Below are 13,088 nucleotides of genomic sequence, written 5' to 3'. Positions count from 1 at the left end.
AGCAGTATGGGATGGCGCATTATCATGATGCAGAATCCAATTATCAGCAATGTTGGCACGGACACGAAGAAGTCTTTTACGAAGTCTTTCTAAAATATTGGTTAACTGTTTGTCCAGGAGGCAGATTGTACGAGTTAACGTACCCTGGCCAAGTTCACATCCATCTGTGAGGTTGATGGTCGTCCACTGCGATCTTCATCTTCAACATTCGTTCTGCCTTCACTACACATTTTATGCCAACGAAAAACTTGAGCTCTTGACCTAACCTCCTTTCCACAAGCCTTCTGAAGCTTACCATAAGTTGTCGTCGCGTTTTCACCCAATTTAACGCAAAAAGAAATGGCATACCGTTGAGCAATATTATGCGGTTCCATTTCCGTGACGAGAGACACAAACACGTGTTAACTTATTACAGCACAACTCACGACTGAGCAGTTGCATCGTTGTGCCGCTTGGACTAGAACCAGCTTATAGACCAAGTCAAAGATATTGTGCCTACGCAAGCCTGCAGGGTTGCCACATCTTGCAAAGAAAATCAGTCTCATTACTGTATTGTTGCACCTCGTATGTGACGATCACTCCGAAAGTCTCGCTCACGACTGATATGAATTTCAACTTAATCGCACCACCGTAAACAGTCGCGCATGCTCAGTATGCAGAACTCTTGTAGTGACCCTCCTATGGTGCGACACTAATATCGACTGACAGCTCTGCTACGCCGTTTTAAATGAACCTTCTGGTCATGCATATGATTATGGCCCTACCAAATTGCCATTTATGTTACTTTTCTGCCGGAAACATGCACAGGATAAAACTTTTTACGGGGCTTCTTTTTGCATTGCTAGTGTGCTAGGAATCGCGCTGTGAAATCGAAGTGGGAACAGTTTTCTTCACCCTGTATAAAGGAATACACCCTGTAACGTAAGAATGTGTAACCTAATTTATGCGAATCACTGAGTGAGAAAGTTCGATTTTTATTTTCTCATGCATGTCGGTAACACTTGCATCTAGTCCTGTAAGTACAACACTTGCCCGAAAGCCTCTATTTCTAATATTTTCTCTATACACAGAAGTAACAATTGTACATCCCTATGGTTCCTGAAACCCGCCACAGATGATCCTGTTCGTTCTTTATTCTGGGACACTCACACTACTTTTCTCTTCTTCGCAGATTCTTCCGAATACGAAGAAAAAGGCTTCCAGTGCACTGTTAGTCTTGACGTTGCCGAGAATCGGATCTTTCTTTGGCGTTAAATTCTTCAGCACCACAGTGAGAGAGTTTTTCGACCGGATAGTCATGGAAACTATAGATTACAGGAAGAAGAACAACATCCATCGGGAGGATTTGGTTCAACTAATGCTGGAACTGAAAGACGGCGGTATCATATCTGGAAAAAACGGCGAGGCGATAGGTGAGTACAAGCAGCGGAGATAGTTTTTAGGGTGCTGACTGTGTATAAGGGAATTGGCTAACTATGTATATCGAAAATACAGGACAATAAATTGGGTTCTTCATGTAGTAACAAACATAAAAATTCATATGAACAGCGTTCCGGAAAAGCATATCTCCAATCGATGAAGCTGACAATTAAAAAACAAAATGATTCAAATGGCTCTGAGCACTATGGGACTTAACTTCTGTGGTCATCAGTCCCCTAGAACTTAGAACTACTTAAACCTAACTAACCTAAGGACATCACACACATCCATGCCCGAGGCAGGATTCGAACCTGCGACCGTAGCAGTCGCGCGGTTCCGGACTGAGCGCCTGAACCGCTAGACCACCGCGGTCGGCTGACAATTAAAGCTTGACATACACTCCTGGAAACTGAAATAAGAACACCGTGAATTCATTGTCCCAGGAAGGGGAAACTTTATTGACACATTCCTGGGGTCAGATACATCACATGATCACACTAACAGAACCACAGGCACATAGACACAGGCAACAGAGCATGCACAATGTCGGCGCTAGTACAGTGTATATCCACCTTTCGCAGCAATGCAGGCTGCTATTCTCCCATGGAGACGATCGTAGAGATGCTGGATGTAGTCCTGTGGAACGGCTTGCCATGCCATTTCCTTCTGGCGCCTCAGTTGGACCAGCGTTCGTGCTGGACGTGCAGACCGCGTGAGACGACGCTTCATCCAGTCCCAAACATGCTCAATGGGGGACAGATCCGGAGATCTTGCTGGCCAGGGTAGTTGACTTACACCTTCTAGAGCACGTTGGGTGGCACGGGATACATGCGGACGTGCATTGTCCTGTTGGAACAGCAAGTTCCCTTGCCGGTCTAGGAATGGTAGAACGATGGGTTCGATGACGGTTTGGATGTACCGTGCACTATTCAGTGTCCCCCTCGACGATCACCAGTGGTGTACGGCCAGTGTAGGAGATCGCTCCCCACACCATGATGCCGGGTGTTGGCCCTGTGTGCCTCGGTCGTATGCAGTCCTGATTGTGGCGCTCACCTGCACGGCGCCAAACACGCATACGACCATCATAGGCACAAGGCAGAAGCGAATCTCATCGCTGAAGACGACACGTCTCCATTCGTCCCTCCATTCACGCCTGTCGCGACACCACTGGAGGCGGGCTGCACGATGTTGGGGCGTGAGCGGAAGACGGCCTAACGGTGTGCGGGACCGTAGCCCAGCTTCATGGAGACGGTTGCGAATGGTCCTCGCCGATACCCCAGGAGCAACAGTGTCCCTAATTTGCTGGGAAGTGGCGGTGCGGTCCCCTACGGCACTGCGTAGGATCCTACGGTCTTGGCGTGCATCCGTGCGTCGCTGCGGTCCGGTCCCAGGTCGACGGGCACGTGCACCTTCCGCCGACCACTGGCGACAACATCGATGTACTGTGGAGACCTCACGCCCCACGTGTTGAGCAATTCGGCGGTACGTCCACCCGGCCTCCCGCATGCCCACTATACGCCCTCGCTCAAAGTCCGTCAACTGCACATACGGTTCACGTCCACGCTGTCGCGGCATGCTACCAGTGTTAAAGACTGCGATGGAGTTCCGTATGGCACGGCAAACTGGCTGACACTGACGGCGGCGGTGCACAAATGCTGCGCAGCTAGCGCCATTCGACGGCCAACACCGCGGTTCCTGGTGTGTCCGCTGTGCCGTGCGTGTGATCATTGCTTGTACAGCCCTCTCGCAGTGTCCGGAGCAAGTATGGTGGGTCTGACACACCGGTGTCAATGTGTTCTTTTTTCCATTTCCAGGAGTGTATTTCTTAGAACCTTGCTTGTGTAACACATTACCTGATTACTTGGATATCAATCCATTAGTAGACCCAAGTGGAAGTTTCATATATCCAGGTGTTATGTGGCATGTTTCGTCCACGATAACATCAAGTTCCCTCTAGTGTTCAGACGTGGTAGGAGTATTCGGTTGCAGAGAACACAAATGCTTTGAGCAACCAGTGTTACAGTGTTTATGACTACAGGTGTTTAAAGCTATCTTAGCAAAGGTAGGATAATCCAAAACGAACTTTTACTCTGCAGCGGAATGTGTGCTGATATTAAATTGCCTGGAAGATTAAAACTGTATGCCGGACCGGAACTCGAACTTGGGACGTCTGCCTTTGGCTGGAAAGTCATCTATCGACTGAGCTATCCAAGTACGACTAACAACCCGCCCTGAAAGTTTTACTTTCGCCACTACCTCACCTCCTACTTTCCAAACTTCACTGAAGTTCACTGCCATACTTAGCGAGCCTAGCACCTATGGAAGGCTGAGGAATTATTTCCAGAATGAATTTTCACTCTGCAGCTGTATGCGTGATGGTTTTAAACTTCGTGGCGAGTTAAAACTGTGTACTATACCGGGACTCGAAAGTGGGACCTTCGTCTTCTGCGGGTAAGTGCCCTACCGACTGACCAATCGAAGCGTGGCTCACAATCTGGCCTAGATTTATTTCCGCCAGTACCTCATCTAGTATCTTCCAAACTTTACAGAACACCTGACGAGACTAGCTCTCTTGGAAGAAAGGTATGGCCTATAGTCATTGTGATTTTGGTTTTTTTTTTTTTTTTTTTACTCCTTGTCTTTCCTGTTGACACTACTGTTGGAATTGTTAGCATGAGATAGTACTCCTAAGAGCTGTGCAGTTTCTGCATCAAACAGAATAGAAAGTAATAAATCAATTTACTTTTTTAATATACTTCCCGAAACTTTTAATTGTGCACAATGTGTTGGATATTTTGAAATGATTATTAAATGAGATATACAAGAATGGACAGGATAAGATGGTACTGTCTTTTAGCTGCTCACTGGTGTACGAGATGAGATGTGGTCGCTGTGACTCAGCAGATCAAATACGCGAGAGCGTGTTGAAAAGTAATGCCTCCGAATGTTATATGTGAAAACTTTTTAAATAGAACAAACGCTATTAAGATTCTTCCTCTTTATTCTTCATGTTTACTTATGTGCAGCTTTTTGGCGGTCGAAAGCTTCGAATTGTAGCATGTGACATGGCCGTGTGTAACGTAACTACGTAGGTTTGTGATTAACAGCGTGCGGTAATCGAGTTTCGAATTCAGAGTTCGTCCCATACGTGGAGCACACTCTCCCTCTGCGTGACATGCCAGACCACATACGAGTGCCGGCCGTGGTGGCCGTGCGGTTCTAGGCGCTTCAGTCCGGAACCGCGGGACTGCTACGGTCGCAGGTTCGAATCCTGCCTCGGGCATGGATGTGTGTGATGTCCTTAGGTTAGTTAGGTTTAAGTAGTTCTAAGTTCTAGGGAACTGATGACCTCATATGTTAAGTCCCATAGTGCTCAGAGCCATTTGAACCACATACTAGTGCTGCGACATCTACAACAATCCCACACCTTGCGTTCACTGTCATCTATCATTCTCCATACGGTCCCGACGTGGCCCCATCCGATTTTCATCTGTTTCCGAAACTTAAAGAGCACATCCCGGCACCTCGCTTAGATAGTAATAAAGCACTGCCTTCTTCTGCTTCGTCTTCTTCTTCTCTCGTATAATAGGCAAATGTCCTGACTGACTGACCCATCATCGCCCAGCCCAAACCGCTAAGGATATAAACTTGAAATTTGGAGAGGTTGTGGATCTTACACTATAGGCATCGTTTAAGAACGGATTGTCCAAAATTCAACTCCTAAGATGGTGAAATAGGTCATAAAAGGCTTTTTGAAAATATGTCGCTATTAAGGGAATTTTGAAGCTAGAAATACGAAAACTGGTATTTGATTTCTCAGTCAGAAAAAAAAAACTTGTCAACATTTTTGGAAGTCAGCCACTAAGGTGGAAAAAATAGTGGGTGGATGTTGTTTTGAAAATAAAAAATTACCAAGGAACAACTAAAAATACGAATTTCACAATTTTTGGAAATTCATCCACAAAAGTGGTAAAATAGTGGGTGAAAGTTGTTTTGAAAATAAATAATTACCAAAGAACTACTAAAGATAATGTTTCAGCAGTTTTAGAAATTCAACCACAAAGGTGGTAAAATAGTGGGTGGAAGTTATTTTGAAAATAAATAATTACCAAAGAACTACTAAAAATACGTGTTTCAGCATTTTTGGAAGTTCAACCACAAAAGTGGTAAAATAGTGGGTGGAAGTTGTTTTGAAAATAAATAATTACCAAAGAACTACTAAAGGATTTTTGAGGCCACATCAATGACAACTGGTATTTGACTTCTCGGTTAGAAATTAAAAAAAAATGTGTTCCAGTTTTTCTGGAAACTCAACCCCTAAGGGAGTGTAATATATGATGAAAATTTTTAAGAAAATTTTAAAGCTAAATTTACGAAAATTAGAATTTTGCTTCTCGGTTAGAGATAAAGAAATATTTTTAGGGAATGAAAGCTGCTATAGAAATACCTACTCAAGAACGCAAAACGCATGATTAACAAAACCTTTGGACTCCAGCTATCAGAACTGCTTTTTGGTCAGACATTCGGAAAAGGCCATGCTTATATGGCGTGAAAAGGTTAGAAGATGTTGCAGTTTGTGAACAACATAAGAATTCGATTAAATAATAAAAAAAAATCTTTGCATGGCTTACAGTCTACGCGAACGGAGCAGCGGGCGCTAAGCTAGTTTGAGAAATAAATATGTAGACATGTAAAATAAAGATATAGAACGTTCATAACGTTTGTTTTATTTAAAAAGCTTTAAGAGTTTTCATGTAAAAAATTCGGAGGCACTACTTTTCTGTACATCCTCATACACCTAAGAAAACACGACTTTGAGGAATTAAATTTTATTTGCAGATTATTTTATCCAGTAGGACTGGTATAAGGGAATTGTTAACCAGATTTAAACACTGATTTTGGAACAAATAAAATATATTTCGTTTTTGAAGTCTTACTAGAGTGCAAGGAGATGACTTTTTTCCTGGTTGATTCTCACAACTAGCAGTTATTATTAGAATGATAAATAGCTAACATGATCTTTATGTAAGATGTTACAAATAAGATACAGTCGACGTTTGTACGAAACACAACATATGAATGTAATTTCAACAGACGTCTCATGTGTGATGCAAGAGGTTACTAGAGGTTATGCTGTTGTTGCAGAGGTGACAGACAACCTGGTGGTGGCGCAGATGATGATGGCGTTCACGATGGGCTTCGAGATGACTTCGTCGGCCATGAGCTTCTGTCTGCACGAGCTGTCCCTCAATCCAGCGATGCAGACGCTTGCCCGCAAGGAGGTGGACGCGATGCTCACCCGCCACGGGGGAGAGGTGACCTACGAGGCGATTCAGGAGATGACCTACTTGGACATGCTGATTGCAGGTCAGTGGCTGTTCTCTACCAATCTCGACCTACATAAATGTGCTGGGGCCAAAAGTCTTACTTGTTAATGAGGCGCTTGAAAATAATAAAGGTACCTAAAATAAACTGAATTCATTTACGATATCGTTCGAACTTTGCATGAAGGGCAACGTTCAGAGTGTATAAAGTCTTAATTTCTGGATACCGTTTGACACAGTGCCTCACTGCAGACTATTAACAAAGGTCTGAGCATACGGAATATATTGTCAGATATACGATATACGATTTAAAGTAAGAGTACCCAGTTCGTTGTCCAGAGCAGCGTGTATTCTTCGGAAACAAAGTTATCGTCACGATAGACTCAGGGAAGGAAGTGTGATAAGACTGCTCTTGTTCTCCATATAAAAGACGACCTGACGGGCAGGGAAAGCAGCAATTTGTGTCTGTTTACAGACGACGCTGTTGTGTACGGCAAAGTGTCGTCGTTTAGCCTAGGAGCACGTTGGATGACTTGGATAAAATTTCCTCTTTATGTTATGGATGGAAGTTTGGTCTAAATATGAGAAAATGTATGTTAATGTGTCGAGTTGGAAAAACAATTCTAAAATGTTCGAATACAGTATTAAGGGTGTTTTACTCGACACAGTCACGTCGATTAAATAACTAAGCATAACGTTGGACAGACCCATGAAGTGGAACGAGTACGTAAGGTTGCTCTTAGGGAAGGCCAATTGTTCTCTTCAGTTTATTGGGAGGGTTCTAAGAAAGTGCAGATCATCTATAAAGAAGACTGCGTACAGAACACTTGTGTGACCAATTCTTGGGTATTGATCGAGTGTTTGGGACTCCAATCAGTTAAGGTTAAAGGAAGACTTGAAGCATTCTAAGGTGTACTGCAATGTTTGTTAGGGTGTGTTACATCAAGACACGAGAGTTACAGAACTTCCCGTGAACTCAAGAAGACGTTCTTTCCGCGAAATACTATTGAGAAACTTTAGAGAATGAACATTGGCAAAAGACTGCCGAACGGTGCTACCGCCACCAACATACAAGATAAAAGAAATTAGGGCTCCTACGAAACGATGCACTCTGAGGTGACAGAGGTCGCGGGATACCACGTAACGTCGTGTCGGACCTCCTTTGGCCTGGCATAGTGTAGCAGCTCGACGTGACATGGACTCAACAAGTCGTTGGAAGTCCCTTCAGAAACATTGAGCCTTACTGCCTCTGTAGCCGCCCATAACTGAGGAAATGTTGCCTGTGCAGGATTTTGTACACGAACTGACCTCTCAACTACGTCCCATGAATGTTAGATGGTATTCATGTCAGGGGACCTGGGTAGCCAAATCACTCGCTCGAATTGTCCAGAATGTTCTTTGAACAAATCGTGAACAATTGTGGCACAGTGTCATGGCGCGTTGTCATCCACGGAAATTCCAAATGGTCTCCAAGTAGCAGAACATAACCATTTTCAGTCTATGAACGGTTCAGTTGGTCCAGAGGATACAGTCTACTCCATGTAAACACAGCTCACAGTATTATGGAGCCGCCAACAGTTTGCACTGTGCCTTGTTGACAACTTGGGTCCATGGTTTCGCGGGGCCTGTGCCACCCTCGAACCATACCACCAACTGACATCGGAACTCATCTGACCAGGCCACTACTTTCCAGTCATCTAGGATCCAACCGATGTGGTAACGAAGGAGCAGCAGCCGATGTCGTGCTGTTAGCAAAGGCACTCGTGTAAGTCGTTTGATGCCATAGTCCGGACCAAATTAAGCCGCACTGTCCTAACGGGTACGTCCGTCGTCCGTCCCACATTGATTTCTGCGGTTATTTCACGCAGTGTTGCATGTCTGTTAGCACTGACACTCCATGCAAACGCCACTCCTCTCGGTCGTTCAGTGAAGGCCCTTGGCCACTACGATGGCCGCGGTGAGAGGTAATGTCCGAAATTTGTTATACTCGTCACGATCTTGACACTGTGGATGTCGGAATATTGAATTCCCTAAAAATTTCCGAAATGGACTGCCCCATGCGTCAAGCTACAACTACCATTCCGCGATCGAAGTCGTGCGTCCATAATCACCTGGAAACCTTTCCACATGAATTACCTGAGCAGAGTGCACCCTCAGTGCATTGCTCTTTCAAAAAAATGGTTCAAATGGCTCTGAGCACTATGGGACTTAACATCTATGGTCATCAGTCCCCTAGAACTTAGAACTACTTAAACCTAACTAACCTAAGGACATCACACAACACCCAGTCATCACGAGGCAGAGAAAATCCCTGACCCCGCCGGGAATCGAACCAGGGAACCCGGGCGCGGGAAGCGAGAACGCTACCGCACGACCACGGCTGCGGACATTGGTCTTTCATACCTTGTGTACGTGGTACTACTGGCATCTGCATGTGTGTCTATCACTATGCCATGACTTTTGTCACCTCAGTGTAGTCGTTTTTCCTTGGTCCCGTCCGCCTGCTTAGCTGGGTGGTAACGTGCTTACCTCCCATGCACTAGGCCCGGGTTCGATTCCCGGCCGGGCCGGAGATTTTCTCCGCGTGTGGACTGGGTGTTGTGCTGTCCTCATCATTTCATCCTCTCATCGGCCGCAAGTTTCCCAATGTGGCGCCGAATGAAATAGCACTTGCCCTTGGCAGCCAAACCCGAATGGCACATCCCGGCCAACAATGCCATACGATCATTTCATTTTTTTCCTTGGCTGCATTTGTGTATAGAGTGGTGAAGGAAATGACTTGTATTCGTACAAGGTACCCTTCGCCATGCACTGTATGTTGGCTTACAAAGTACATGTGTAAATGTATGTGTAGGATTTATTAACATTCCTTTTGAAATGTCCTCTCCGATGTATTCACTCATTACTAGCTAAGTCTGACTTGTATTCCCTAATCGGTTTGGACTCTTCTTCTCCACGTGCCTTATTTGTTCCAATCATCCGGCACTATATTTCTGTCTTCCATTTCTTCCTGTGTGTATTTTCCATCTTAGCGTCGTCTTTTCTCCCATTCTTCTTCCGGGTGGCTCCCAGTTTCAAATCTTTCTCGGCGACCTAGTTAGTTAGTTAGTTACGTGTTCCATAAATCATTTGAACGATTCTTTTCTCGAAATGACGAGGAACGAGTCAGTTTACAAGATGTGTGTACATGATTAATGTTAATATATATGAACACACTATTCTTTTTAGATCTACTCATGCAGCTACACCTGAAATTTAATTTTTAATTTTTTCCTGGATACCGGTTTATAAGTAAAAATTCAACAATGGAATAGAAGGACTTATCCAGGGGGAATAATTTTAAATTATATTTAAAATTTGCTTCGCTAGCTCTCAGCTTTTACGTTGTTGGGCCAATGATCAAAAATTTCATTAAACTCCTCTCTTAGCCACTGACAGCTTTAACAGTGGGGCTTTAACCGTGGGTAATATAGGTCATTTTCCCCCTAGTGTGGTAGGTATGTACATCGTTATTCTTCTCAAATTATGGATGCATTATTTATGAAGAATGTCGTTAGCTAATATACGAGTATGTAGTGTGACGGCGCAATGAAAATGCTTAGGTATCTACATGAAGTCCGTGGGTGAACACCGCATATTATTGTTACTGCTCGCTTTTGTACAATCAGTACTTTCCTTCTAGGTGATGATTTATCGCAGAAAATTATTCCGTATGACATTATTGAATGGAAATTGAAAAATATGTCAGGAAGTTGATTCGTTTGTTTCCAAGCTCAGCAATTATGCGAAGAGAAAAAGTAGCTGAACCAAATTATTTGAGAAGCTCACTAATATGCTTCGTCCAGTTCAAGTTTTCATAAGTATGAAAAAATGATATGTGGAGCATTCTGCCCTATTTGCTGACTCCTGATCAAGTGATAATCAAGTGTTGGTATGACTCCATTTGTTGTATGGAACTGAATGTAATGTGTCTTCTTTTAAAAGTTAGGGAGAGTCCAGTTTTAGAGAATCTTTGGAAAATACCATTACGAACTCTTCTGTTGCTTCCTCTTTAAAGCGATTTATTATAACACTCGTATTGTCTGCAAGAAGTACAAATTTTGCTTGTTGAATGTTAAGTGGAAGGTCATTCACATATACAAGGAATAGGAGTGCATCCAAAATTAAACCCCCTGGGACTCCCTTTGAGATTGTTTTTAGTCCCAGTCAGTAATATTTACTAGCTTCCCGATGTTGTCTAAATTATTCATCACAAACTTTGCATTCTGTTTTTCTTTTTTTTTTTCTAAGTGTGATTCAAACCAGCTGTGTGCAAAGTCATCAGTTCCATAAAACTTCAGTTTCACTAAGAGAGTCTAATATTTAAGGCGTTCACTGTTTGGCCGTACCGCTGAATCGCTCTATTCTCCAAGTGTTTACAATGGAACACGTTGTCTCCTTTCGCCTTCATGCCTGCTCATTTCGTATCCTATCTTGCCTTGTCAACTGCAGACAGTCCAGCACCGCTGTAGCAATTTTTTCCCTAACTTCCCTTGTTTGAGACCTCATCTCAGCTTCATATAGAACTATGTTCTCTATCACACTATGAAATATGTCTTAGTGTCGTGCCGAATACTGTATTTTCTTTGTTCTTCCTCTGTATCAGATCCCACCAAATACTGTCGATATTTATTACCGAACACCATTTGCTATACTCCTCTTTAAGCTTTCCAGCTTGTATTCCATGTCCTCTTCAACTTCAGAGAATATTACCTGGCCGTTCGCAAATAAAAGAGAGTGAAGGGTATCATCACCAGTCATTATTCCCGTGCCTGAGCATTTCCTGCTTCAGCCATTCAGTGCATGTTCTAAATAAATATCAAGCAAAATCGGTGACATTCCACAACCTTGTTTTAGACCTTTGTCAACGACAATAATTCGGGTAAACTTGTTTCCCCTTTTTAATCACACCTTTTGTGTTCTTGCATACCTTTTTAACCAGGTTAATCCATTTTTCTCTCACGTTAATACGTCTCATTGTTTCCCATAATTTCACCCTAGGGTCACAGTCACATGCTTTTATTTTTATTTCTGTATTTTTCCAATAACTGTCTGACACAGTGAATGTCATCAAGACACGATCGTCCTTTCGTAAAAACAGTTTGCTGTTCACTTAAAGGCAACGCAACTTCTTCTATTTCTTTACTTACAATACTGGAGAAAAGCCTAGCTGCTGCTGGGACACCTATTCCTCCATAATTTGTACGTACTCTCTTGCCACCTTTTTTTTTATATATTTAGGAGATATATGATAAATTCCACTCCCTAAGTGCATCTGTTGCCCCCTCAATTTACCCAAAACATTTCTGCAGATGTCTTACCTCTACATTTCCTCCCTACTTCAGAAATTCCGTTCGTATATTTGCTGGTCCTGGGCCTTTATTTACTTTTGTTTTAGACAGTGCTGCTTTCGCATCCTCCCCCTCTATTTCTATATTATTTTCTTCTAAGACCTTCACTTCTTCTCTCTTTTAGTCCAAACTATTTTCCTGCAATGACGTTGAATGATGTCTTACCTATTCTTGAGCAGGAAATTTGATATAATGTTCTTAAACTCCTTGACATGCTTCCATGCTTCAGTAGACTTATTATATCGTTTACTGTGTTTCCCGCACATACTGTTCCGATGTTCATTCCTCTAAATCCTCATCCTCATTTTAACCTATTATCTGATCTTGACATATAAGTCTCTTGATTCTGACGTCTTCTCACTTAACCGCTTAACACATGCTTTTTTTTTTCTTTTCTTGATTCATGTCTTCTACGTCATTGGCAAACTCTCCTACAAATTTCTTCTTACATCCCCTCCGAAGTCATATCTTGCTGCTTCCAAAATACTTTCTTCCAATAGTCAATACATAGTTGCGAGATCTTCTGTCATTTCCATGTTACATTTACCGTGGAGCCTAGCTTAGTATAGCATTTTGACGATATATTGTCTAAGAAGGTCTACCTTAAACATCCCTTCTTTATATTCTGTGAGTTCATCCTTCAGTTTCGTGATAGTTGGTCTTACCTTTCTGGCATATTTTCCCCGCTGGCATATGACGATTAGTGGCGCTCTGTGGCTGTCTATATACCCTTACGTCAGCCAGTACTGCTTCCTTTTTTCCCCACTAAAAGTCTGTAATCGATTTACGATACCTCGTAGGTTCTTCCCATGTGTATTTATGTATATCTTGATGATGGAAAAATGTGTTTGCTACAATACAAACCAGTTCCGTACATATATTGATTTATATCCTTCTGTTATGTTATTGTGCTTTCTCCAAAAGGACCAACAATTTCTTCTTAAAACGTTCCTCC

At 43.0% G+C, this 13,088-nt stretch overlaps 1 protein-coding gene across 1 annotated transcript in view; it reads left to right on the top strand.

The window, feature by feature from the left end:
• The window catches only part of LOC126175672 (cytochrome P450 6k1-like), a 90,812-nt gene that overhangs the window by 67,083 nt on the left and 10,641 nt on the right, over window positions 1-13,088 (top strand). The window contains exons 3-4 of the mRNA XM_049922596.1: window positions 1,172-1,412; window positions 6,565-6,786. Coding sequence (XP_049778553.1) covers window positions 1,172-1,412; window positions 6,565-6,786 — 463 coding nt within the window. The remainder of the gene's footprint in view (window positions 1-1,171; window positions 1,413-6,564; window positions 6,787-13,088) is intronic.

This window comes from Schistocerca cancellata, chromosome 3, assembly GCF_023864275.1.
Source record: "Schistocerca cancellata isolate TAMUIC-IGC-003103 chromosome 3, iqSchCanc2.1, whole genome shotgun sequence".
Taxonomy (NCBI): domain Eukaryota; kingdom Metazoa; phylum Arthropoda; class Insecta; order Orthoptera; family Acrididae; genus Schistocerca; species Schistocerca cancellata.
Note: the sequence above shows the minus strand (reverse complement) of the source record. Positions and strands in the feature narration are given on the sequence as shown.